Source organism: Apis laboriosa, unplaced genomic scaffold, assembly GCF_014066325.1.
Source record: "Apis laboriosa isolate Shangri-la unplaced genomic scaffold, ASM1406632v1 scaffold104_cov149, whole genome shotgun sequence".
Lineage (NCBI taxonomy): Eukaryota > Metazoa > Arthropoda > Insecta > Hymenoptera > Apidae > Apis > Apis laboriosa.
Genome location: NW_025220694.1, coordinates 857,441 through 882,889, shown reverse-complemented (window position 1 = coordinate 882,889; position 25,449 = coordinate 857,441). Strand labels below are relative to the sequence as shown.

At 20.7% G+C, this 25,449-nt stretch overlaps 4 protein-coding genes, 1 long non-coding RNA gene and 1 other non-coding gene across 13 annotated transcripts; 2 read left to right on the top strand and 4 right to left on the bottom strand.

The window, feature by feature from the left end:
• Positions 1–420: 420 nt before the first annotated feature.
• LOC122714971 (nuclear factor NF-kappa-B p100 subunit) lies at positions 421–6,123 on the bottom strand. 3 transcript variants are annotated; one of them, XM_043936837.1, is made up of 18 exons: positions 5,963–6,123; positions 5,489–5,617; positions 5,273–5,418; positions 4,956–5,116; positions 4,687–4,825; positions 4,469–4,610; positions 3,735–3,839; positions 3,515–3,626; positions 3,004–3,131; positions 2,730–2,918; positions 2,582–2,646; positions 2,200–2,445; positions 1,914–2,037; positions 1,475–1,719; positions 1,234–1,389; positions 1,017–1,133; positions 625–879; positions 421–547 (listed from the first exon to the last, which is right to left on the bottom strand). In XM_043936837.1, exons 1-18 carry the CDS (start codon positions 5,967–5,969, stop codon positions 443–445), a joined length of 2,571 nt encoding a protein of 856 aa, XP_043792772.1. In that variant the 5' UTR covers positions 5,970–6,123; the 3' UTR covers positions 421–442. The 3 variants fall into 3 exon arrangements, with proteins under 3 accessions (XP_043792772.1, XP_043792852.1, XP_043792939.1); XM_043936917.1 differs by lacking the exon at positions 5,963–6,123 and adding an exon at positions 5,733–5,946; XM_043937004.1 differs by lacking the exon at positions 5,963–6,123 and adding an exon at positions 5,733–5,946 and having other exon boundaries at positions 5,273–5,419; positions 5,493–5,617.
• An 853-nt stretch (positions 6,124–6,976) lies between these two features.
• Positions 6,977–9,552, top strand: LOC122710384 (lambda-crystallin homolog). Its single transcript, XM_043928250.1, has 6 exons — positions 6,977–7,124; positions 7,800–7,987; positions 8,101–8,309; positions 8,749–8,906; positions 9,053–9,195; positions 9,258–9,552. Exons 1-6 carry the CDS (start codon positions 7,087–7,089, stop codon positions 9,473–9,475), a joined length of 954 nt encoding a protein of 317 aa, XP_043784185.1. The 5' UTR covers positions 6,977–7,086; the 3' UTR covers positions 9,476–9,552.
• A 437-nt stretch (positions 9,553–9,989) lies between these two features.
• On the bottom strand, positions 9,990–11,290 carry LOC122715364 (60S ribosomal protein L24). Its single transcript, XM_043937540.1, has 5 exons — positions 11,211–11,290; positions 11,012–11,087; positions 10,782–10,867; positions 10,535–10,696; positions 9,990–10,169 (listed from the first exon to the last, which is right to left on the bottom strand). Exons 1-5 carry the CDS (start codon positions 11,213–11,215, stop codon positions 10,034–10,036), a joined length of 465 nt encoding a protein of 154 aa, XP_043793475.1. The 5' UTR covers positions 11,216–11,290; the 3' UTR covers positions 9,990–10,033.
• LOC122717684 lies at positions 10,290–10,418 on the bottom strand. Its single transcript, XR_006347239.1, has one exon. It is a non-coding gene; the product is annotated as a small nucleolar RNA SNORA79 (small nucleolar RNA).
• On the top strand, positions 10,887–15,687 carry LOC122715214 (ATP-dependent RNA helicase DDX54). 3 transcript variants are annotated; one of them, XM_043937332.1, is made up of 12 exons: positions 10,887–10,903; positions 11,636–11,880; positions 12,065–12,441; positions 12,521–12,836; positions 12,927–13,137; positions 13,938–14,164; positions 14,242–14,433; positions 14,517–14,652; positions 14,741–14,930; positions 14,998–15,136; positions 15,204–15,354; positions 15,446–15,687. In XM_043937332.1, exons 2-12 carry the CDS (start codon positions 11,686–11,688, stop codon positions 15,628–15,630), a joined length of 2,319 nt encoding a protein of 772 aa, XP_043793267.1. In that variant the 5' UTR covers positions 10,887–10,903; positions 11,636–11,685; the 3' UTR covers positions 15,631–15,687. The 3 variants fall into 3 exon arrangements, with proteins under 3 accessions (XP_043793267.1, XP_043793352.1, XP_043793181.1); XM_043937417.1 differs by lacking the exon at positions 10,887–10,903 and adding an exon at positions 11,333–11,348; XM_043937246.1 differs by lacking the exon at positions 10,887–10,903 and having other exon boundaries at positions 11,622–11,880.
• A 3,224-nt stretch (positions 15,688–18,911) lies between these two features.
• On the bottom strand, positions 18,912–25,218 carry LOC122711558. Of its 4 annotated transcripts, none has more exons than XR_006346121.1 (4): positions 25,060–25,218; positions 24,709–24,914; positions 23,122–23,321; positions 18,912–19,577 (listed from the first exon to the last, which is right to left on the bottom strand). It is a non-coding gene; the product is annotated as an uncharacterized LOC122711558 (long non-coding RNA). The 4 variants fall into 4 exon arrangements; XR_006346132.1 differs by having other exon boundaries at positions 18,912–19,178; XR_006346134.1 differs by lacking the exon at positions 18,912–19,577 and adding an exon at positions 21,129–21,763.
• Between the last annotated feature and the right edge of the window lie 231 nt (positions 25,219–25,449).

Genomic DNA, 25,449 nt, shown 5'->3' with positions numbered 1-25,449 from the left:
GAATATAAATACATAAATATATGTATTTAGGATATTTTCAAAAGACATACAGTGATGCAACATAACAAATTTTTGAAGATCTATAAAATTTGAATTTTTAAACTATAAAAATAATGTGATATGATATGAAATGATGTGTTAGAATGATAACAAGTACATAATTTTTTGGTTAAGTAAATCGTACATATATATTATGTTATATGACAACAATAAATCACACTAATTACTATAATTCTAAATCTCTATAAATTATTTTAATAAAAAAACTTGGTTGAATTATAATGGGAAAAACATATAATTAAATATTTAAATATTTTATATTTGTGTATTCATTAAAAATTTTTATTTTATTTTTTTTTTTTATTTTTTTTCATATATATTTTAGATAATACTGATTAAAAATATAATATATTATAGAAATATATTTAAAAACAGATTTATTTTATGAATACATTGATACAATTTCATTTATATATTCTACTGCTTCTTCTTCTCCAATTTTTCTTAATATTACTTGTATCTCTTTCACTGATAAAGATGCTTCCACCTAATAAATTTTTATTTTTTTTTATATAAAACTTCATAATAGTTCGTAATAGTATAATATTATTATTAACTACTTACATCAATATAATTTAAAAGAAATAATGATGGACTTGTTGAACTATATTGGAATGTTTTTAACAAATATTCAACATTTAAATGTTTTGCAAGTTTCCGCCAACCTTGTGTTTTATCTAAAAGTATAGATAATTTTTCTTTATGTTCATTATTTAACCAATTTATCTCTGAATCTTCATCCTTTAATTCTAATTTTGTAGTAACTGAGCACATTTCATTTGTTGTTTCTTCATATTGTTTATTAAAAAGTTGCAAAATCTATAAAAAAAAATATTTGATTAAAATTATATATTGTATATATTTTAATCAATTTATTTAATTTAATATTTTCATTGACTAATTTTATTTGAGTTTATTTATTGTAAAATAATATATATGAATATAATAATAATTACATCTGGTTTATTTTTAGCCAAATCAAATGATGATTGTCCAATAACTTCATCTGCTTTTTCATCTTCTGCATCTACTTCAACTTTTACTTTGATATGAGATTCTTTCTTTTTATCTAGCTATTAAAGAAATTTCATAAAAAATATAATTTGGATCAATAATTAAAGAAAGTAAAAGAAATATAAAAAAAATAAAAAAAATTAAAAAAAAATAATGTACATTATTTGATTCTCGATTATGATTTTGAATATATGGATCTGCACCATGTTGTATTAACAATGCACATAATTCTTTTGCTCGAACTCCCGTATGTACAACTGCAGTATGCAAAGCAGTATTTCCACTAAAGTTTCTTTTATTTACAGATATATTTGTCTGTAAATAATAATATATTTATATTAAAAACAGATAGCCATAATTGTATAATTGGATAATTTTATTAAAATATTAAATAATGTACCTTTTTAAGTAAATATTCAACTATATTCGTATATCCACCTTCAACAGCTATATGTAATGCTGTTCGACCATAAGATTTATCAGTATTATTTACATTTACACCTGCATGAATAAGTGAACATACTGCATTATATGACCCTGCTTTTGCTGCAAGATGTAATGGCATCCATCCAGCATCATTGTATGCTTCAATGTCAGTTCTTTTTTCAGATAATAGCACATCAACACATGCACCAGCTTCAGGAACTAAAATGAATTATATTAAAATAATTAAATGTGTATTTGAAAAATTTTTTGAGAAAAATTTTTTCCTAAATCGTGTATATTCTTTCTTATATTTCTTTTTTTATTTATTATTATTTTATTTTATTTACTAAAATTTATCTTAGTACTGTGTTTTTAATTAAATTTATATTTTATTTTTTAATAATTTAATTTACTTTTTACAGCTGTATGTAATGCAGAAAATCCATTATCATCTGTTCGATTTGGATCAGCTCCAAGCATAAGTAATGCTTTTGTTATTTCTGGTTGGTTTTGTAAAATAGCATAATGTAATGGAGTCTAAACAAGAAATTATCTATACATTAAAATATATTAAATATGTAATAAAAATATTCTTATATATAAAATAATTTAAAATGAATATAAAATATTTAATAAATAAATTAAATAAAAATTGAAGTAAATAAAAAGAAAATAAATAAATTTTTAGAAAATATTTACTTTTCCAGAATTATTTTGTCCATTAACGAGTGCTTTAGAATCCTTATTAGAACTTATTATCATTAAAAAATACTTCACGATATCTCGTTGACCATATCGAAGTGCTGCATGCAATGGAGAATCTCCATATGTCGATCGATCTTTAAATAATTTTTGAATATATTCTTCTACATTTTTTAAATCCATTTTCATATATTGTACAACTTTAGTAAGTACATTTTTAGCAAACATAATATCATCTTGATTCTAATAAAAGGATTTATTCATTCAATATTATTTATTTATATATTATTAAAAATTTTAAAATATAACATAAATGATATTTGCAAGAATATATATAAATCAATTAATATATAAATTAAAAATAAAAAAAAATATTTACTTGTATAGTTGAAGGACCATCAGTAATTAGCATATTTTCTTCATTATCAAAGAATTTTAAATAATCTACAAAAAAAATATAAATCAAATTTTTCAAAATAAATTTTATCTTTGAGATGTAATAAATTGTAAACTTGTAATTGACTTACTGTCGACATCCATATTTTTAAGAAATTCTTTGCATTTTGGTGATGTAATACCTTCGGATAATATTTTTTTCATTTCTGTAGAATTATTTAAAATATCTGATATATTTTCATTTTCACTATAATTAGAAATTGGTAATATAAATGATAATTCTGAGCTTCCAGAATGAGATATTCGTTGTCGTTTCCTATCTATAAACATATTTATAAGATTTATTTAAGCTTTAATTTCCTTTAAATTTATTAAAACTTATTAAAATTTATATATATAATTTACTTATAATTCTATCACTTGGTTTATAAGTAAACTTTATTGGTTCAGAACAATCTCCATCAGATGGTCGTTCTAATTGTATAAAAACCTCTTTTGGTGTAGTAATATTAAGATCTCTATATGGTGGAGTTCTATAAAAAAAAAATTTTAAAATTATTAATTAAAATAATTATATCAATATATTTTGAAAACTTAGTAATAGTTATTAAAATTTCTTTTATAAAAATCATATCCAAATGAATATAAAAAATTTAATAATAACATTATGTTATAACAATCTAAGTCTAAGTAATACTGAATTGTATAAATTGAAATAATTGTATAATTTCAATAATTGGAAAAATAAATATCAAGTTAAATGATAATATTTGTTTCTATTCTTAACTATTATTATAGAAATCATAAAAAAAAATATAATTGATAGTATTACGGAAAATCCTTTGCAACATTATATTTATTTTTTGTAATCATTGAAAAAATATAAAGATTATCTATTTCTAATATATTACTATACCGAAATACAATAGCATATTGATGATGAACATCTAATTCTGAAAAGCGTCCATAATCACACCAAATTTCATAATCGTCCTCATTTAATTCGAAAAATTTTATCTTAATATTCTCTATAATAAAAAATATTAAATTAATTATTGTATAAATAAAAGTATTGAATAATAATAACTGTTTTTTATATTTTGAATATATACATTAATAAATTGTTAATAAATTACTTTTTCCAACTTTCTCTACAAGTATAAATACTTCTTCAGCTCCTTCAACACTGCTAGTATGTTTATCAATTCTGCATATTTTAAGTTCTCCTGTTAATGCACTTTCTGTAAAATTATATTACATATTTAAAATTTTTTTTTTATTTATTTTCTTGAAATTATAAATCATTTTATATTAAATCAATCACTTTTACACTTACTTGATGTCTATGATTTTATTTAAATTTAAATATGTTTTAATCTATTTAAAATAAAAATAATAATAAAATAGAAAAATTGTAAATTATCATTTCAATGATTTTAGAAAATTAATAGTATTAAATTAATAGAAAATTAATAGTAAAAAATAGTCTTATAATTTTATTAGTTTTTGTTGATTTTTACAAAAAATTTCTTAAGAATTTTTATCTTATCAATTATTAAATAGAAACTTTTTTCTTTTTTTGATTTTAATCATAGAAAATTTTTTAGTTTTTGTTTATTCTAATAATATTAAATATTTTTATCTTCTCTGATAGAAGAAAATTTTATGAATCAACCAATCAATCAATCAATCATATAATGATTTCAATCTCTTATTTATATATATCTCTATATATATATATATATAGATTATAACAAATTTGAATTAAATCTCATTAAATATATATATACATATATACATATATATATAGATTATTTTACAACAAATCATGAAATCATCTACATCTAAATAAATTTATTTTTTTACTTACTGAGATTATTAATAGGATGTGAATATATAGGATTTGTTATTGGTCTCATAATTTCATTTTGATCCAAAATAAATGCTTGAAAGCATAATGCAACACTATTCAAATTCACATATTTTTGGTAGCGATCTACATCAGATTTAATCTTTAAAATAAAATGATTATTTGATTTAAGACTTAATTACAATATAATTATTAATGTAAATGATAAAATAATATACATGTGCTTCTTCTATAGTACTAAGGATAGCATTTATATTTTCGCGTTTCTTCATTTCCAAAGTATTCTTTTTAATCTTTTTTATAAGTTCATCTCTAATATATTTTTTTGCTGTATGTATAATTGCCATTCCATGAAATCTAAATAACATATTAATGATAAGTAAATAAAATAAAATAGAAAATAAGGATAAAATAATAAATATAATTAATAATTTAATTTTAATAAATCTAAATTTTATGAAATTAATGAATAAATATTATAGCATACGTTGCAATATATTCATTTTCTGCAGATACTTTAACATCATGTGGATCATCACAATCCAGACCATCTCTATGGACTAATTTATGTGGATGAGGAATTCTTTGATGTTCATCGGATGTAACTAATGTACATCGTATTATTGCATTATCTGGATATTTATGTAACTATATAAAATATTGAAGTTATTTATTTATTATTTGTATAACTTTTAAAAGTTCAAAATTATATATTTTTATTCTTAATATTAAATAATTATTAATAAATTATATATTATAATATTAAATAATGTCAAATAACTATTATTATAATTATATATATACTTTTACTGTTGGTGCATTTTTACGACGATTATTATTACTACTTGATCCCATTAAACTTCCATGTGTTCCTACCATTTCTGATTTATATCGAAATCTAAATTTATCTACTGGTTGTTCCAAAATTGTTATATATGGTGTTTCAATAACTTAAAGAAAAATAATAAAATATATTTTATAATATTTTAATATAAAAAAATTAAATATTACAAAATATACTTATTGCATCTTTTAATGATAAAAATTCAGTATCCGATAATGATGATAATACAGTAGACATAGGTGAATTAATACTTGCTGTTCCTTGAGATCCATAGAGTGGACTACAAATATCTTGATTGTTCATTGCTTAAAAAGAATAATATATATTTTTTTTATTCACTATTGCAAAATTTCACTACTTTGAAAAATATTTGTTTAAAATAAAATTAATTATAAAAATTAAAAACAAATTGACAATTACCATATCCATAAGAAAAATTTTGGTTTTCAGAGATAGATTCTAAAGTTGTATAATTCTCGTAAATTTCAGGCATTATGTTATTAGAAAATTATTACACAATTAAATAAATATTTAATTCAAATATTTAGAAATAATTAACATATTAGACATTAAAAAATATAAAAATAAAACAAACTTTAAATTGAGTACAACTCTTACGTATCAATTCTATACGACGTTCATGTACTCACCGAACATTAAAATTATTTATCCTAAAAATGCGTCAGCATATATAACCTTGATCAGATATGGTAGGTTTTTCCCCGTATAAAAACTAATCATTCTTAAAAATTAATTTTCCGCGAGAATATTAATATTAACAATCTGTTGAATCCTCAAATTCAACTCTAATGTTGAGTTCAATATATTTTATATAAATTCTTAATTTTGTATGAATAATTGTATGAATTTCTATAAATAATTAGATAATAAATAATTAAATATCGACTATTTAATTTACAAATAAAATAAATGAATATCTTTTGATTAAAATTTAGATTATGAGAATATTTATTTTTTATGTATTTTTTTATCAATTACTTAGATTTTGATGAGTTTTAAAAAATATTAATTTTAAGAATTTAATTTTAAAAATTTATATTGTTAAAAATTATAAATTATAAATATAACCCAATATTGATATAAATTTTCATATTTCATAAAACTATAATTCTAAATGAAACATAAACAAATTTATTTTCAATAAATAAAAATTTAATTAGAAATTAATGTTTTCTTTGGAATATTTCTATACAAGATTAAAAATATATATTATCTATAATTTTACGAATGATATACTTTATTTATATAATCGCTGATTAGATTCAATAAACAATTCAATAAATATATGCGTAAATAATACTTATTTTTAAAAATATGTAATTTTTAATATTATGAATTCCAATTTTAAAATTTATATCTTTGGATTTTATTCAATAAGAAATAAATAATTAAATTTTAATCTATTTTTTTCATTCAATTTTCTATACATAATTAATTATATAATAATATATTTTATATATATATATATATATATATATATATATATATATAAAATTTCCAGATGATTAATAGCTATCAAACATAATCGAATTTAATTATAATCATATTTTACAAAATCGATGATGGAATTATCTTATGAGCACACGTACATACACATATATATATTTATATATATATACGTATATTATGAGATAAGAATGCAAGTTACATACTAAATATATAGTGACGAATAACATACAATTATTAACACTTTAAGTACGAACTTCATGCAGTAAACTTTCGATATTGTAAAGTGATATTCAGACAGCCAACGATGTCTTTTAAGAATGAAAAAATTGGTATAATTGGCAGGTAATAAAATTTAATTAAATATAAAATAATTAAAAATATTAACTAGTTTTTATTTAAAGATGATTTAGTGATTTATACATATTTATATCATTTCATATTATTATAATAAAATTATTTTTAACAAACAATAATTATTCAATTAACTTATTTTATAAAGTTATTAAACATTTTTATATATTTTATAATTTTACATTTAATATCATGTATAATATATTAATTATATAATATATACATGTAATATAATAAGTATTTTTTAATAAACATATACAATTATAAATTTAAAAAGAAAGTTATTTATAAAAAAAAAAGAATTATATTTATCTAAAAATTATTTTGAAATTATAATTCGTTAAAAAATTCTATTACTGATACCCTTAAATTGATAAGATAATAACAGAAAAGTTAAATAGTAAACAACAGAGAATTATAAAAAATTTTCTCTTCTTTTAATAATATATCGAACATAATATAATGCTATATGTTTATATATGAAATCCCAAGTTTAAGTTTATCTAACTTAAATAATACAATTTATAATAACAAATTAACATAAAATATATATATAATAATAATTGAAAATATTAATTCAATTTAATATATAAATTGATATAACGTAATAAAATAATAACATAAAATAATAACAATAAAACATAATAACAATATAATTTATTTTAGTGGTTTAATTGGTCGCAGTTGGTCAATGCTTTTTGCTAGTGTAGGATATGAAGTAATTATTTATGACATTGTAAAAGAACAAATCACTCGAGCTCTTGAAGATATTCATCAGCAATTAAAGCATCTTGAAAATAGCGGTCTTTTGAGAGGTGCACTTACCGCGGAGCAACAATTTAAATTGATTAAAGGTTCATATACATGTATAATTATACATAAAATTTATATTATATAATATAATTCAAAAACAATATTAAACAATTCAAAATATATATTATTAATTAATTTAATCAATTATCAACAGGATCAACGAATTTAGTCGAAGTTGTAAAAGGGGTTAAGCTAATACAAGAATGTGTGCCTGAAAATTTACCATTAAAACTTAAACTTTATAATGAACTCGATAACTTAGTTGATGATAAAGTTATTTTATCTTCTTCAACATCTACTTTTCGTCCCTCTTTATTAAGCGAAAATTTAAAACATCGTGAACAAGTTATTGTATCACACCCGGTATGTATGCATATTACTAAATTATATGTATATATAAGTATATATAATAGTGATAAGTATAATATAACTATGTATAATCAATATTCGTATATATCATAAATATTCATATATAGTCAAGTCAAATCATAATTTTAAATTAATTAGAAAATATTAATTAGAAAATAAATTAATTAGAAAATAAATCAAAGTTTCATGAAATAAAATAGTTTCAAGTAATGCATATGCATCTTTTAATGCATTATTCGAAACTATTTAATTTTGTCTATAATGAAATTTTTTTTACATTCATGTTTCCCATTTTAAATTATAATATTTATGATTTATTAATTATAAAATGTATAAACAATCTGTATAAATCTTTATACAGATCTTTAAACAAATTCTTTCAACTTAAAAATTTTGTAAAAATAAATAACTAATTATATTATTTTAAATATAGGTAAATCCTCCGTATTACGTACCACTTGTAGAAATTGTGCCAGCTCCTTGGACTCGTGCTGAAATACCATTGCAAGTGAAAGCTATTATGACTGAAATAGGTCAAACACCTGTTGTACTAACTAGGGAAATTGATGGTTTTGTGCTTAATCGAATACAGTAATGTAACATTTTTACAATATGAACTTTTTAAATTTTTTTAAATTTATAATCTTTTTCTTTTTTATATATTTTTTATATATTTATCAAAAATATTATATAATATATAGTATATAAATAATATATAAAAATATTGTTTACTTTAGATATGCAATTTTAAATGAAGCATGGAGATTAGTTGCTGACGGAATATTAAATGCGAAAGATGTAGACGCAGTTATGAGTGAAGGTCTTGGGATGCGATATGCATTTCTTGGTGCATTTGAAGCAGCACATTTAAATGCAGAAGGTATATGTAAATTCTTAAAAAGCAAAATAATTTATTAAATCATTTAATTGCATTTTTCTCAGGAATGAAAAAATATTGTGAAACGTATAAAAATTCAATTTATGATGTAAGTATGACATTTGGTCCAGTTCCTAAATTTGAGGGAGAAATGGCAGAAAAAATTAGCAATGAATTAAATGAGATGTGTCCACTAGAAAAATTAAAAGAAAGACGTATATGGAGAGATGATGCTTTGACAAAATTATCTCTATTAAAAAAAGAATTGAATAAGAAAAAATAAAAAAATTGTTATTATATTAAAATGTTGAAATTGTTTATTAACTAAAATTGTAACAAATATAATGTGTTTAAAAGTTATTTTGTATGAAATTTTTATTGAATCTCGTTAACAATTTGATTTTTAGATTCACGAAATTTTTATCCGAATTTTCATCAAGTTTCGAAACTATCTTTTTTTTTTTTAATATTTATTTATTAAAAAATAAAATCTTAATAAGTTTTGATTTTTAAGTTTTTCAAATTTAGAATTCGATTATTATTAATTAAATAAAAATAAATTTATCATTATAATATTTTCGTTTTATTTAAGTTTTTAATACAAATTATTTTTTGAATTTCGAATTATAAAAATAATAAAAAGTTTTAAGAATCAAAATTTTTTAAATTGCAAAAAATTTTGTTAAGTTTCAAATAATCTTTGTTTTTGAATATTTTTAAAACAAAAATTAAAATATCTTAGTATTTAGTATTTTAATTGATGAAAATATTGTTTGGAAATTGAAATAAAAAATAAATTACTTAAATATAAAGTATATTTTTATTTATACAATGCTAAAATTTAACGTTTTCCTCCAACACGTGGAGCTGATTTTTGTGTTATTTTTGCAGCTTTATGTTTTGGAATAGCCTTTGTTTTAGGAGGTACAACTGCTTTCTTTGTTGCTTTTGCAGCTTTCTTTTGTTCCTTTGCAGCTCTAAAATAGAATTTATTTTACATACATATATTTTGATAAATATAAGATGTATACGTATAAATATTATATTTTATATAACAATTATATTATATTATATATAATAATATTTATATGTATAAGATTTGTATGAACCCGCAAAAGCCAGACAGTGTAATGAATATAACAATTCTGGGTGAAGCAATTCATTTATTCTAAGACATTCTGAAATCAAACATGAAATGATATATCATATCTAAGGAACAGATGTCTATAAATTTTTAATTTTTTAATTTTTTTCATTGTGTAATTAATCTTTGTGATTAAATTGAATGATATAATTGTGATATAAATTGAGACAAAAGTTTAAGTTTTGGAACAATACTTACTTAATTGCTTGTTCTCTCTGTGCTTTACGAATTTCTGGTTTCATATTACGTTTTGCTAAAATATCTGTAAGAGATGCACCTACAATAGCACGTTGAAATTTTTGAGTACGTCTTGTTCTTTTTTTTGCTTGTTCTTCTTCTTGTCCTTTTTTATGTTTTCGTCTATAATATTAAATTATACTTTATAAGATGAGTCTAGCTTTTATCATTGAAACTTAAAAACTTAAAAAATTAAAAATAAATATACCTATATAATACAGTCCACGTGACTTTTCTTGGATTACGCCTCATTAAATGTGCGGATTCACATTTTGAATTCAAGAAAGTGAATGTCTAAAAAAATATAGAGGTTATAGATATCAAATAAATGTAAGAAAATAAAAATTAATAAATATAATAGTAATAATGAGAATTTAAGAAAAAATAAGAAAAATATTAATAATAATTTAAGAAAAAATAATTAATTATTAAACATACTTTTCCATCCACTTTTACCATGGTTTTACCATGACCGGGATATATTTTATATCCACTGTATGCACAAAGCCCGATCCTGAAAAGATTAATATCATATTTATTATAAATATTTTAATAATATATTCTTGCAATATGTTGAAATAATTTTTTATGATTGCATTTAATTTAATAGATATACTTCTCAAAAACTTCCACTTACTTCATGTTCAATTATCAAGAAAAGACGGATTCCACAAAAATGGCTGACTTTATCATATATACAATATGGTGGAATATATATTAAATAGTACCAATTCTTTAAAATTAAATTTTATATTTAATGATATTAAATATATTAGTAAATGAGTTAAATGCATTTAATATAAATATTTTAAATAGAAATATCTATAAATTTTTATAATACAGATAGTTTTATGAAATTAAAGATATTAGCTATAAATTCCTTTTAATACATATAACAAAGATGACAATTATTTTTTGATAATAATTATAAAATGAATTTTTATCTAACAATATACAATAAAAGTTTTTATAATAATTATTAAATTGAAAATATTTATAGTTTAAAATTATTATAGTTATAAAAAAAGTAAAAAATTACATACTTACTTTTATATTTTTAAGGTTAATATTTACATGTGTATTGTTATCAAAGCAAATTGTAAATCTCGAAAATGAAAAATATAAATATTGTGGGATTTGCTGATCCAAAAGAAATAAGTGATAATGATGAAGAAAATGAAATTAATGATATTAAGAAGAAAGTATATAAAAAATCAGGAGGATTTCAATCTATGGCTCTTAGTTTTCCTATATTAAAAGGAATATTGAAGCGTGGATATAAAATACCAACACCTATACAAAGAAAGGTAAACTGATTTTAATCAAAATAAATGAATAATATTTATAATTATTATAATTACAAATGAATATTATTTTAATAAATAATATTATTTATAACTGGCATATGATAATGTAATAGATTATTTTTTATTTTATTATGTTTCATTATTGTATGATTATTATGATATAAAATATGTAATGTTTTTATAGACAATTCCATTAGCTTTAGAAGGCCGTGATATAGTAGCCATGGCTAGAACAGGTAGTGGAAAGACTGCTTGTTTTTTAATTCCTTTATTTGAAAAACTTAAAACAAGACAAGCAAAAGCTGGTGCAAGAGCTTTAATTTTATCACCTACTAGAGAACTAGCATTACAGACATTGAAGTTCATAAAAGAATTAGGCAGATTTACAGGATTAAAAGCAACTATAATTTTGGGTGGTGATAATATGGAAAATCAATTTAGTGCAATTCATGGAAATCCTGATATATTAATAGCAACACCAGGAAGATTTTTACATATATGCATAGAAATGGATTTACAATTAAATAATATAGAGTATGTAGTCTTTGATGAAGCTGATAGGTGAATATTTATATATATATATTTTTCTTTAAATTATAATTTTTTTTTATTAAATTAATTTATAAATTATATTATACAGATTATTTGAAATGGGTTTTGGTGAACAAATTAATGAAATTATAAATAGATTACCAGAATCAAGACAAACATTATTATTTTCTGCAACATTACCTAAACTTTTAGTAGATTTTGCAAAGATTGGTTTAAATGATCCTGTTTTATTACGTTTAGATGTAGAAAATAAAATACCAGAACAATTAACACTTTCATTTATAATATGTCGACCAGAACAAAAATTAGCAATATTGTTATGTTTATTAAAAAATGTTATTAAAAATAATACTCAAACAGTAATATTTGCTGCAACAATGCATCATGTTGAATATATTCATCAGGTATGAAATTGATGTTTGTAATTAATATTAATTATTGTAATTTAATATTAATATACTATTTCATATATAATAATCATATTTCATTAATAGATATTAGAAAAAGCAGGAATTTCTAATACATATATTTATTCAAATTTGGATGCATCAGCTCGAAAAATAAATGCAGCTAAATTTCAAACTAATAAAGTCCATGTTTTAATAGTAACAGATGTTGCAGCACGAGGTTTAGATATTCCACATTTAGATAATGTAATTAATTTTAATTTTCCTGCAAAGTCAAAACTTTTTGTACATAGAGTAGGTAAGTAAATATTTTAAATTAGATGTTAATTTATAAGCTAAAACATATAATTAAATATTTCAATTATTTTATAAGTAATGATTTTGAAAAATATTTGAGATAAAAATTGATTAGTTTCAAACAAAAACATTTGTGTTATTATCAAAACATAATTTGACATGATGATTTTTTATAACAATGCAACTGACATGAAAACGAAAATTGTAAATGATTATATTGTACTGATTATAGATTTTTAAATGAAATTATATATTTTTTAATACATTAATTAATATTATTACTTTATTAAAAAATTATTAAATTTATAATAAAAAATTAATAGTTAAAAAGATATTTTAATTTGAATTATAAAACTTATTATTATATGTAAAAAAAGCAAAAAAGGGAAGAACTTGCATATTTCTTATTTCTCTTATAAAAAATTTTGCAAAAATCAAATTAAAATATCTTTTAATGGTTTCTTTTATATTCTTTTATGAGTTAAAACATTTTCTTAGTATATTTTCAGCATAGATTATCAATTAAAATAAATGACAGAATAAAAAATATATATTTTTGTTTAGAAAAATAAACTTAATCTTCATATATTCTCTATGTAATTATAAAAAAATATTTACATTAAATTATATAAAATTATATCTCTCATTTATTTTTATTAAAATTATTATTTATAGAGTAATGAACTGGCTCCATATCTTCTCTCATATAATATAATTAATATATATAATAATATATATAATAATAATTATATATTATAATATAATGAAATATATATCTTATATAGTATTCATATTATCTAGGTCGTTGTGCACGAGCAGGTCGTACTGGTACTGCATATAATATTGTTAGTCCAGATGAATATGCTTATTTGCTAGATTTACACCTTTTTCTTGGACGTTCATTACATATTGTACCATCTTCTGGATCCATACAAAATACAGATGGTATTATTGGTAAAATGCCACAAGCAATGATAGAAGAAGAACTTGCAGAGTTAATAAATTGGCATAATTGTTCCACGGATCTTGTATGTATTTTAATGTAATTATTTAAAAAAATATTATTAATGATTTTAAATTTCTATTTTATTAAATTTATACATAGAAAAATATGGAAAAAGTTTGCAGTAATGCATATAAACAATATATTCGATCACGACCTGCAGCATCATCAGAAAGTATTAAAAGAGTAAAGGACTTACATATAAGTGAAGCAGGAGTTATACCAGAATATTCTGATGTTTCTTCAAATACTATGAATTTATTATCAAAAATAGTAAATTACAGACCACAAGGAGTATGTATATTATAAAATTTGTATCAATTACATCATAATTACATAGTTACATAATATTTAACTTTTAAATATAAATATTTCAGACAATATTTGAAATTGGAGCAAAGACATCCTCTATTGATTATCAGGTTATGAAAAAAAAACGTACATTACACAAAGAAAATATTATAAATTTTCACAGAAAAGCAGATGAATTAAAAATTAAAAAAAAATCGGAAGGTAAATACAAATTTTAATAAACAAATTATTTAATACAAATTTCATTAATATAGATTTGTAATCTAATAATTGAAAGTATATATTATAGATTTATCAAGAACAGTGGATCTTCCATCAAGTACAACTGATGAAATCAATACAGCATTTAATACAATTGTGCTTCCAAAGAAAAGAAATCTCGATGATTTGTATAAACGTAAAAAGAAAAAACGATCAATAATACGAGATGAAGAATTTTTCATTCCATATTACGCTCCCGATAAACATACAGAAGAAGGGTAAGTTTTTAATAATAAAATAAATATTTTTATTGCATATATATTATATTTAATTATATTCTTACAGTTTAGCAGTTAATTCTTTTAATACGGAAGCAGAAAAAGTGCAAATGGATTTAACTGCTGATAATGAAGAATCTCAACGATTACAAACACAAATTAAAAAATGGGATCGTAAAAAAAAGAAAATAATTACTATTAACAATGTACGTAATTTGAAATTATTAATAAATTTATAGAAAATAAAATACTTGAAAGAAAAATTTTTTTCAGGAACAAAATGTTCGTAAAATACGAACAGAGTCTGGAGTTTGGATACCTGCTAGTTATAAATCAAATCGTTATTCAACTTGGAAAGAAAAAAGCAAAGTTGATGTTACAAATGACGATAACAGTGAAGAAGAATCTTCACAAATACAGAAATGTATGTATAGATGTCATTTGGATTATTTAGTAGTATATATTAGCATATGTATGATATATATATATAAATATAAATTTTCTATATATTTTAGTGAAAACAATAGCTAATACACATTGGGCGCGACACAATCAAAAGATAAAAGAAAAAATTAAAAGAAATAATGAATTGAAGCGGCCAGAACAAATTCTAAAAGCACGTAAATTGCTTGATCAAAGACGTAAAAGAAACGGTCGAAAAAATAAAAGAAATCAGAGAAATAATAGAAAGAAATATTAGAAACAATTTAACATATTTATATATATGTTTCAAATATTGAGAATATGTTTTGCAATATAAGAAATAAAATTTCATTGTGTATATCTCTTTTTTCTTTATTTTTATATAATTTTAAAAAATATAAAAATAATATTTGCTTTTTAACAAAATTTTGAACTTCAGGAAAAAAAGATTAAATTATTCAAAATTAAAAATAATATTGTAATAACTTTTCATCATAAAATGATTATGAAGTATATACAATTTGAGATTTCTATTGCATCATTGTCAATTTTCTTGCGTAATTGTTGGTTTCTTCGTCGGAAGCTTATTACTTGGAATTAGAGGTAGTTTTCTGCGAAATGATGGAAGTCTCAGAAAATTATACAGACTAAGAAGAATGTCGTTTTATGGAAAAAATAATAAATCTTAAAATGGTATTCTTATATATATATATGTATATATAAAATTATATAATAATTATATATAAATAATTATTATATAAAATATGTATATATAAAATCTTATATATATATGTATATGTAAAATTATCTTATTTTATATTAAATAATTTATAAAAATTCTAAAATACAATTATTTTTGAAATGAAAGTTTTATTATTCATATAATTACTTAAATTGCTGTTTAATTTTTTAATTTTGTTATAAGATCAAATAAAATTTTGATAAAAATAAAATGACAATTTTATTATATTACAAATGAATTTAATTTAATCATAATTTAATCATAAATATAATATGATATATATAAGTTTGATAATTGGTACTTTTGCATTGTTTTGCAAATACTGAATTTCAAGTACTTTCAAGCAAAATATATGATATATCAATATTAAATATTATAATATGATACATATAATGATGATACATACATGAATTAAATACATAATTTTTATAAACGATGAAAAGTATATCCTATCTTTAAATTTATTTATTATTTTACATAATAAATTGATATTATTTTCCAATCTAACAATATTAGATGAAGTTAAAAAAAAAAAACATAATATTATATGAATTCATGAGTTAGATTCATAAGATGATAATTAGTTTGATAATTTTAATGAGAAATATGAATAATAATAATATGAATATTATTATGAATTAATATGAATAATAAAATATTAATATTAGAACATTATGAATCATATATTAATGTTAAGCATTTCTCATTATTTTTATAGATATTTTTTTATTTTATTTATTAAAAATATACAGAAATACATTATATATATTTTTAATTATTTTATATGTATATATTTTTTTTCAAGTTTGATTTAAGTTATGATTTAAGTAAGTATCATTAAAAATAATTATAATTGGTATGCTCAAAAAATATTGGATATATACATGTATTATATTAATTAATTTGTACTTATTTTTTATATTAAACCAATTAATATTTTTATTTGGTATTAGAAACAATATAAGTTTATTACATAATTTTTATTAATAATATTGTTATCTAAGTTATATTTTTTTATTAAATTTGTTAATCATTGATAAGATTGTAAGAATATAAATATAAACATACATAAAAACAAGATTATTTTAACAATTATTCACTGAAATATTGATCGATACAAATTATGCAGTTCAGATATTCATCTGAGCAGGACAAGATCGCAAATCATTTGCACAATCACTTTAAGAATTTACTCTAAATGTTTATTAATTTACTTCAAATTAGTTCTTTAAATTTCTTTTATATAATTTTAATTGAAATGAAAAAATATAATTTGAATAAAATAATGATATCAATTAAATGAGAGAAAATATAAAAAATGTAATACAAGTTTCAATAAAATCCTATGATTCTTATTTAATGATCGAATAAAAATCTTTAAAAATTTAATTTTTTAAAGAATTCAGCATCGAGAAATATTTCCTTTATTTGTTGATTATCAAAATATTAAGATTTTTCATCAAAAACTAACAAATTTTTATAGGAATATTAATAAATTTATTAGTTGCTTCTCAATCGAGAATTCGTGCCAAGATAGTCACAGCGGTTGTTTGACCACAATTTCGATGACATCAATTGTGAAAATAAGTGTATTCGTAATCAGATGGTCACGTCTACAATTTACCGTTTAGTACTCATACTATTACTGACTATTTCTTATCTACGTCATATGATTAAAAATAAAAGTTACTACTCAATTCATCTAATTACTCAATTCGTAATATATAATTATCCAGCCAATAATTTTATGGAAATAATGTCATATTTGATATTACGCATATTGTTACAAAAAGCAATTTTGCAATACATTTTGTATTCTTTGTCTGATGACAATTATGTTCAAAGGTCTTCAGATATTACACTAATAGATAAATACATTTCATATATCTTAACTTATTTTTTCGATAATTTCGATGATTCATTGTTATGTTGTCAGAATTTAACATTAGATATGTTAGAATATTTTAATATTAATAAGTAATGAAACTCATTCACTTATAGAAAGCGTATTCAGGAAATAAATGTAAATATTCCATGGCGGAAAAATATATCCTTTTTATATGTTATTTTTATGCATAATGTATGTCCAAAAAATCGATCGTCGATTCAATCGTAGAATTGTAATAATATTTGAAAATTGCATTCTTATTTGTAAACAACTCTCACTTACAATACAATATATTTATTGCATAATGTTTCTAATTTCGATTATTTTAAACTTCTATAATGTGATTGTACGAAAAAAAAATTATTATATGCTATTGAATGAATATTCGAATTTCAATTAAACAATGAATTCCATTTATTTGAATCATATAATTCATGAAATCATGTACAAATAATGTAATGTACAAATGATGTTACTTTATTGTTTATCGTAAATGACGATAAAAAGTGATAGATAATTATTTAGCTTATCAATTTGTTGCAGTAAATTACTTAATATTATCATTTTTTTTTTCTCAAATGATAATTTTCAGAATTTTGGAGAATTTTTTTGAAATATTTATATAATGTGTATATTTTTTTTAATATTATTTTGGCTATTTCTAATACCGGAAAATTAACCAACTATTTAAAATATGTAAAATTGACCAATTATTTTTTATAACAAATGAAAACTCAAGGAAATCGTGGAAAATTATTGTTGCATTTCGATATAATAAAAATATTGTCTACGAACGTTGCTTCAACTTGCTTCCAATTTCGTACCTGAGAATAGACAAAAAATTATTTCTTATATTGATTTTATATTTTTTGTGAGATAAACAATGAAATTTCTGAAATACAGAAAATGTATATTAATAATAAAAAATATTGTTAAAAATGAAAATATAAATTCCTTATCTTTGTAATATTTTATTCGATTATGTGTTATTCATAATTAAATATATACATATGTATATATGGATTTTAAATGCTATATATTTCTTGTGTGTATCCTCAGAATAACCTTGTGATATAGATTGTATTTCATAATCCGCAAATATTTTTTTTCATTTCAATAACGATATGTTCTGAATCTTTGTCAATTCTTAATTTTCTATATTCTAGTTTAATAAAATTTTAGAATAAAAATTTTCCTAAAACATAAAATATAAAAAAAATTAATGTAAGCATGCATTAATAAAATTTTAATGTGAAATAAAATCAATTATTTTACAGATATTAAAGCCATTTCTACTCGTATATATACATATAAGAGTAAATGGGATGTCAGTCAAACAATTGACAATATGATACGGTCATGAGTATGACCGTATGCTATGTATACGTGTCATTCATTTATAGGCTGCCACTCATGGTGTCCGCGTCTTGATTACGACTAAACCGTACACGGTACTCTGAAACTACGTTAGCGTTCTATGAATGAACGCACGTGCATTGTATTATTGGTCGAGGCACGTTCTTAGATACATAAAAAGCCAAAAAGAGACAACGAGATGTAACATATTGAAAAGAACAAACGGAAGAAACGGCAACTGAAAAAACATACTACCGGTTACTATTTGACCATACAAATCAATATTTATGAATATGAGTTAGATCTATACGAATTATTTTTATTTTTTCTGTTCCTTCTTATTCCTAAAAAGAAAAAGAAAAATAATGAAAAAATAAAAAATAAATAAATAAAAAAAAAATCTGATCTGAATGATCATTCATTGAACATTTTCTTAATTGATTAAATGAATTGTTTTGAAATCCTGCCATTAACAATCATCAAACTATTGTAAAATAAAATACAGAATAATTAAAGATGCGAAGGTTTAATTATATGGGTTTCTAAATGCTTATTGTGATAGACAATTCTATATTCAAACAAACAAAGATTATTAATGATTGAATATGGAAAATTATATAGTTGCATAATGATATTTTGATATAAATTAAATTTATAAAAATCGATATTTTGATATAAATTATAAATATTTGATGACAGATAATTAAATTTTTTAATATTTTTTTATAAATGTGACAATAAATGTGTTTTTGTGACAATAAAAATTATGATATATAAAATTATTAGTAATAATAAGTATAGAAATTTTTTGAATAATTATTTATTTTATAAAATATTTCAGAAAAAAAATATATATATATATATAATAATATGATTTCAAATAAATTGTTATTGTGACGTACATTTAAGTACTTTAAAATTTTGAAGTATCATGATTTTTTTATCAGATTTATTCTTATATTACATTGTGTACTTTTGTTAATAATTACATAAATTTATCTCAGTAATATAACGAGAGTCTCAATTATTAAATTTAAATTTAACAATGATCAAAAATTGAATTAATTTTGTTTTAATTTTAATTTATAACAATTATCAGTGCATTTATTATAATTTGAAAAAACAATTGCAAATATGAACTCAATACCTAATTTCATAAGAAACGATGTCTGTGGGAATGAATTGGAAATTTGATATTAACATATATAGTGTTGTAACTTTATGCTCATTATTCTGTTTATATACATTCATTGCAAAGAAATACATATATCGGTATATAATTTAAGATTTAATAGAAAAATTATATGAAAAATTTATTATAATTTTCAGTTTTATTTATTAAAATTGCATATCAAATAATATTTATATTAGAAAATAAAATATATAAATGTAGATCTAAATTCATATATGAAATTTTATTTGATAATATATTAGAAAATACTGAATCAAATGCTATAAAATGATATATGAGATAATTTATTGAATAAAAGCGAAGTCTAAGATATCTTTTTTACATGATTGCTTGAATATATAATAATGAGAAGTTAGTATTCATATGAATTAAATGATAAATCTTTTTTTTAAAATATACTTCGTTAAATAAACTTGCAATTTATTCGTTTTTTAGAAATATTGATATTTTTTTAATAAATTATTTAATGTATTAAAAATTTGATAATTTTCAAAGTATATGATAACTTCAAAGTATATGATAAAATATTCTTTATATATTCCTTTATTTTTGAAATAAAATTTGATAAAAATTATATCTATTAAATCACATTAAAACTTTAAATGAAAGATAGATAAATAACAATTATAATTTAAAATTGTATAAGAAAAATTTCATCTCAATTGTGTTTGTGTAAAATATCATAATACTTTAATCTTATCATGTGTCTATAGTTGAGTCTTTTATTGCGTTAGCAAACAGAGTATTCGAGTACACTTTGAAGGCCGTCCTTTACCAACGTCGCTACATTTCATTCATTTTTTTTTCTATGCTTACTACTATATTTCATTTATTCGTTGAATGTCTTCATAATATCTTTTGTATTTTCATCACGACTTCAATTTATATCTTCGTTCTACAATACCGTTAGCGAGAAACTTTAATAGTACATATATTAAATATATATAAAAAATAAATATATATAAAATATATAAAAACAAATATTTTTTTTTGTCAATTCCAATTCATAATTTATGCTTCATTATTTTTATAAACGATTTTACTTTATAATTTTTAGACATGTTTTTCATTGAAAACTAGATTCAATTCATCGATTTGCCTATTAATCTCTTGAAAATACGTAGGACCAAATTTGACTTTCTTCCCCAAATGTTTTTAGCAGTGAACATCTGTACCTATGTGTAGCCAACCCTCCAACCGAAAATAGAAACTATTATGATGAAGCATCTGTACTGAAAGTAGAACAAGGAGAAGAAATCTTAGTGAAATATGGGATCAAGCATATGTCGCTTATCAACACAAAAAGAACTTTAACAAATTATTCACAATATCCAGAAAAGTGTATATATAATATTGGACTTTTTAGAATTTTGAGCAAGTTATTTATAGTTATAGTTATTTATAAGAAAAGAAAATCATTATTTATAACTGTATGCAAAATATCTCGAATCAAATGCATCAGTATATATATATAGAGAGATATATATCTGCGAACAGGAAGATAAATGAAATATAAGATAAAATGATACATTTGCAAGTCACTTATATAGTCATAACATACGGAAATAATGCTCATGATAAGAACTAAGAAGAAAATGTGCGTCAAGGTTTGCGATACATATAAGTACGAAAAATGCTGGTATAATCGATACATAATCGACGCTAATAGAAAATGGAAAAAACGATGAATCACTTATAATTTGCAGTTATAAAAAAAATAATAAAATAAAAAAATTATTGAATTTCCTGAAAATATTGCAATTATCTAAACGAGTTAAGGAAAAATCATATTTGATATGCAAAACTTTATGTAATCAGTATCTAAATATGCATACGTTATTTAATTTATTTATAAAATTATAAAATTTATAAGATGAAAATGTTTCTTAAAATGTTTTGAAACTCGTTCGAATAGTTCGATAGTAGTTTTTCAAATAAGAGAATTTTTTGAATCTAATTGGTATTATAGTAGAAGGTCAAGGTTTCGGTGACATGACGCGATAGCATTTTGCAAGTTCAGCGAGCCATCGTAACATATGGTTCTTTTCATTTCTTACGTTATACTTTGAATTTAGTTTCTCCAGATAACTGAATGTTTATAAAACATATTCGGAAACAAAAATGTTCATATATAGATTGATCGTTTTCATGAATTGTAACTTTCATTATTTATGTTTTCGAACTTCTTTAATAAAAATGTAATAAAAATTAAAGTTATTATTATTTGAAATTCAATATTTCATTAGTGAAAGTTATTAGAAATAATTTTAAACTTAAACATAAAAAAATTAAGAATATAATACTTATAATATTGTTATTAAAATTTTATTGCTAATAAAATCTTTAAATCAAAAGATTGTAAATCTTTTTATATTTTACAAATTTGTTTGTTTTTTTATATTATATATATATATATATGTATATATATATATATATATATATATAACATTTTTTATATTTGAAAAAAGTTTATATAGTATGCATAAAAATTTGCGCGATATTGATAAATGTAATGATAGCACGCGAACTTGAGATCATGAGCACCGCTGTTGAAAAGTGATTGTGTATCACATTGGGTGTGGGTACGTACCGTATGCCGTATGGTCACTATACGTTATACGCTGGTCGGATGAATGTCGTCGACATCGTGAGATGCTAGAGTAAGAAAAGTTCTTTGTTGGTCTCTGTTTTGTAACATGGCAGAGTTACCATCTGAATATCCTATTCCCAATAATTTCCAATATACAAGCACATCATACAAGCAGTGGATCAAGAAACGTTTCATCCAATCTAATCAATAAAGAAATTAATTAATTATAACAAAAAGCTGAATGATTTTTTTTAAAGTTATAATTATCAAAATTAATTTTTTTATATAAATATATTTTTTAAAATTTTCTTGATTGTTAATACATCGTATAAATCAAAAATTAACATGGCGAATCTGAAGAACATACTAAACTGCAAAACATAGTAGTAGCATGGCTATTTTGTTTACATTAGGAGATCGCATAAAACGTCCTTTCGTGTTACTTAACGATTATTCCGCTTCTAGTGACTAATTCTTCAGGGAAGACCCGCAGGTGCAAATGTACTGAGCTTCAGTAGCACGCTTAACTATTTTCTTGTTTATTTGATTGACTGTTTTATGGAATAGACATTTCATAAAATAATCATTGTTTTAAATAGATTTTAGATTTTGTAATTAAGATTCAAATTGTGAATGATAATAACGCGAAAAAGTAAAGAAATATTTGTAAAAATAATTACATGATAAAATTTTCTTGCAATGTTTATAGATTCAATATCAATATCTCACACAAGATTATTGTCAATACTAACAATAATTAATAATTTTCGTTTTTCGTAGAATATTCTTCTTTTTTGAACATATAAAAATCATGAATTTCGTTCTCTTCTTGTAATAGTTTCATATTTATTTTATATTATAAATATTACATATTTAAAATACATATAAATGTTACAATAAATTTAGAAATTCATTTTTTTATATTAAAATAAACAAGAAAAATATCTATGTTACTATTTGTGTTGCGATAGCTAATAAAAATAAATATGATTTATTACTTAATTATAAATTATAAATAAATAATGGAAAATTGAATGAATGATATTTAATGAAAAGTGAAATCACCATATATAATATATATAGAATAATTTGACGATTGTCAAACAATCGATGATAGGTCTATGTATTCTCTTCACTTTTATGTACGATTAGAAAGCGTATAAAATTACAGGAAGCATTAACTATTCACTTTTACTATAAAGATTCGCAGATATTCGCTTCATTGCAAAGATTGTTGTAAATATTATAAATATTTTACACTTGTAATAAAAAATTTATATCATTTATGATGTTTACGATTGTATGAACAAGTTTATAATGTTTCAAAATTAAAAATTATATACATTGATTTTTTGTTAAAAAAGTTTTCAAAAAAAAAATAACTATTTTATTTAAAATAAATATATACAAACAATATGAAATTATCAAATATTATTTACTTTGTTCATATGATATTATTTACATTTAACACGAATATGTTCTATAAACAACAAAAATTAATAAACAAATAATAATAATTAAATAATTATTTCCTATATACATACATACATACATATATATATATATATATATATTTAGTTTTCATACCTTAGTTATTGTTCGCGTAAAAAACAATCTATAAGTAACTCAAACAAAAGATTTAACAATTGTTTACGTTTATACTATATAGATACATCTTGAGCATAAATTCCTAATGATTTCAATGCCGGAAGCTGCACTTACGGTTGTACGACCTTTCCTATTCTAGCTGTCAAGTAACCATTGCCAACTTAAATCTAGTTGTTCATTAAATCCTATGTGAAATACAATTAATATTAATTTATTATATATTAATAAAATTTATTTCGAATTATTAGGAAGATAGATAATTAGATAACTAGTTTTTGATAAAGATACAAAATAATTTTATATAATATACAAATATGTTTATTGCCATACCAATTTGCACTTGTCTATTATCTTAATTTCTTTTTTTACTGATTACACATCATATTATTATCATAACTACAAGTGTGTGATGTAAATAGAAACATACTGATATCATCAGTCTGACTGTATCAAAATATGTATACTTATCTAGTATATATTCATCATACTTGCATATGTATATGACACGTGCGTTCAGAGATGAATAGTTCCGGAACTTCAAAACTTTTTGATTAATTTATATTTATTCAAAACTTAAAACGATTACGATTTTAGTTTAAAATTTGAAATATTTATAATTAATTCATATCTGAAAAAATTTTTATTTTATTTTCTACAATAACTTTTATATAGTAACAAATTAATTTTTTAATTTGTATTAATTTGTATAATTTATATAGT

Excerpts from the sequence above, each read along its gene's own strand:
- LOC122714971 (XM_043936917.1), bottom strand. The coding sequence starts at position 5,805 with ATGCCTGAAATTTACGAGAATTATACAACTTTAGAATCTATCTCTGAA. Across the intron at positions 3,840-4,468 it reads ACATCCTATTAATAATCTCA|AAAGTGCATTAACAGGAGAA; the intron begins GTAAGTAAAAAA and ends ATAATTTTACAG. Across the intron at positions 2,446-2,581 it reads ATGGTCCTTCAACTATACAA|AATCAAGATGATATTATGTT; the intron begins GTAAATATTTTT and ends TCCTTTTATTAG.
- LOC122710384 (XM_043928250.1), top strand. The coding sequence starts at position 7,087 with ATGTCTTTTAAGAATGAAAAAATTGGTATAATTGGCAG. Across the intron at positions 8,907-9,052 it reads TTTGTGCTTAATCGAATACA|ATATGCAATTTTAAATGAAG; the intron begins GTAATGTAACAT and ends TGTTTACTTTAG. Across the intron at positions 9,196-9,257 it reads AGCACATTTAAATGCAGAAG|GAATGAAAAAATATTGTGAA; the intron begins GTATATGTAAAT and ends CATTTTTCTCAG.
- LOC122715364 (XM_043937540.1), bottom strand. Across the intron at positions 10,868-11,011 it reads TGGTAAAAGTGGATGGAAAA|ACATTCACTTTCTTGAATTC; the intron begins GTATGTTTAATA and ends ATATTTTTTTAG. Across the intron at positions 10,170-10,534 it reads CAGAGAGAACAAGCAATTAA|AGCTGCAAAGGAACAAAAGA; the intron begins GTAAGTATTGTT and ends ATTCTATTTTAG.
- LOC122715214 (XM_043937332.1), top strand. The coding sequence starts at position 11,686 with ATGAAAAATATAAATATTGTGGGATTTGCTGATCCAAAAGAAATAAGT. Across the intron at positions 11,881-12,064 it reads CAACACCTATACAAAGAAAG|ACAATTCCATTAGCTTTAGA; the intron begins GTAAACTGATTT and ends ATGTTTTTATAG. Across the intron at positions 14,434-14,516 it reads TAAATTACAGACCACAAGGA|ACAATATTTGAAATTGGAGC; the intron begins GTATGTATATTA and ends TAAATATTTCAG.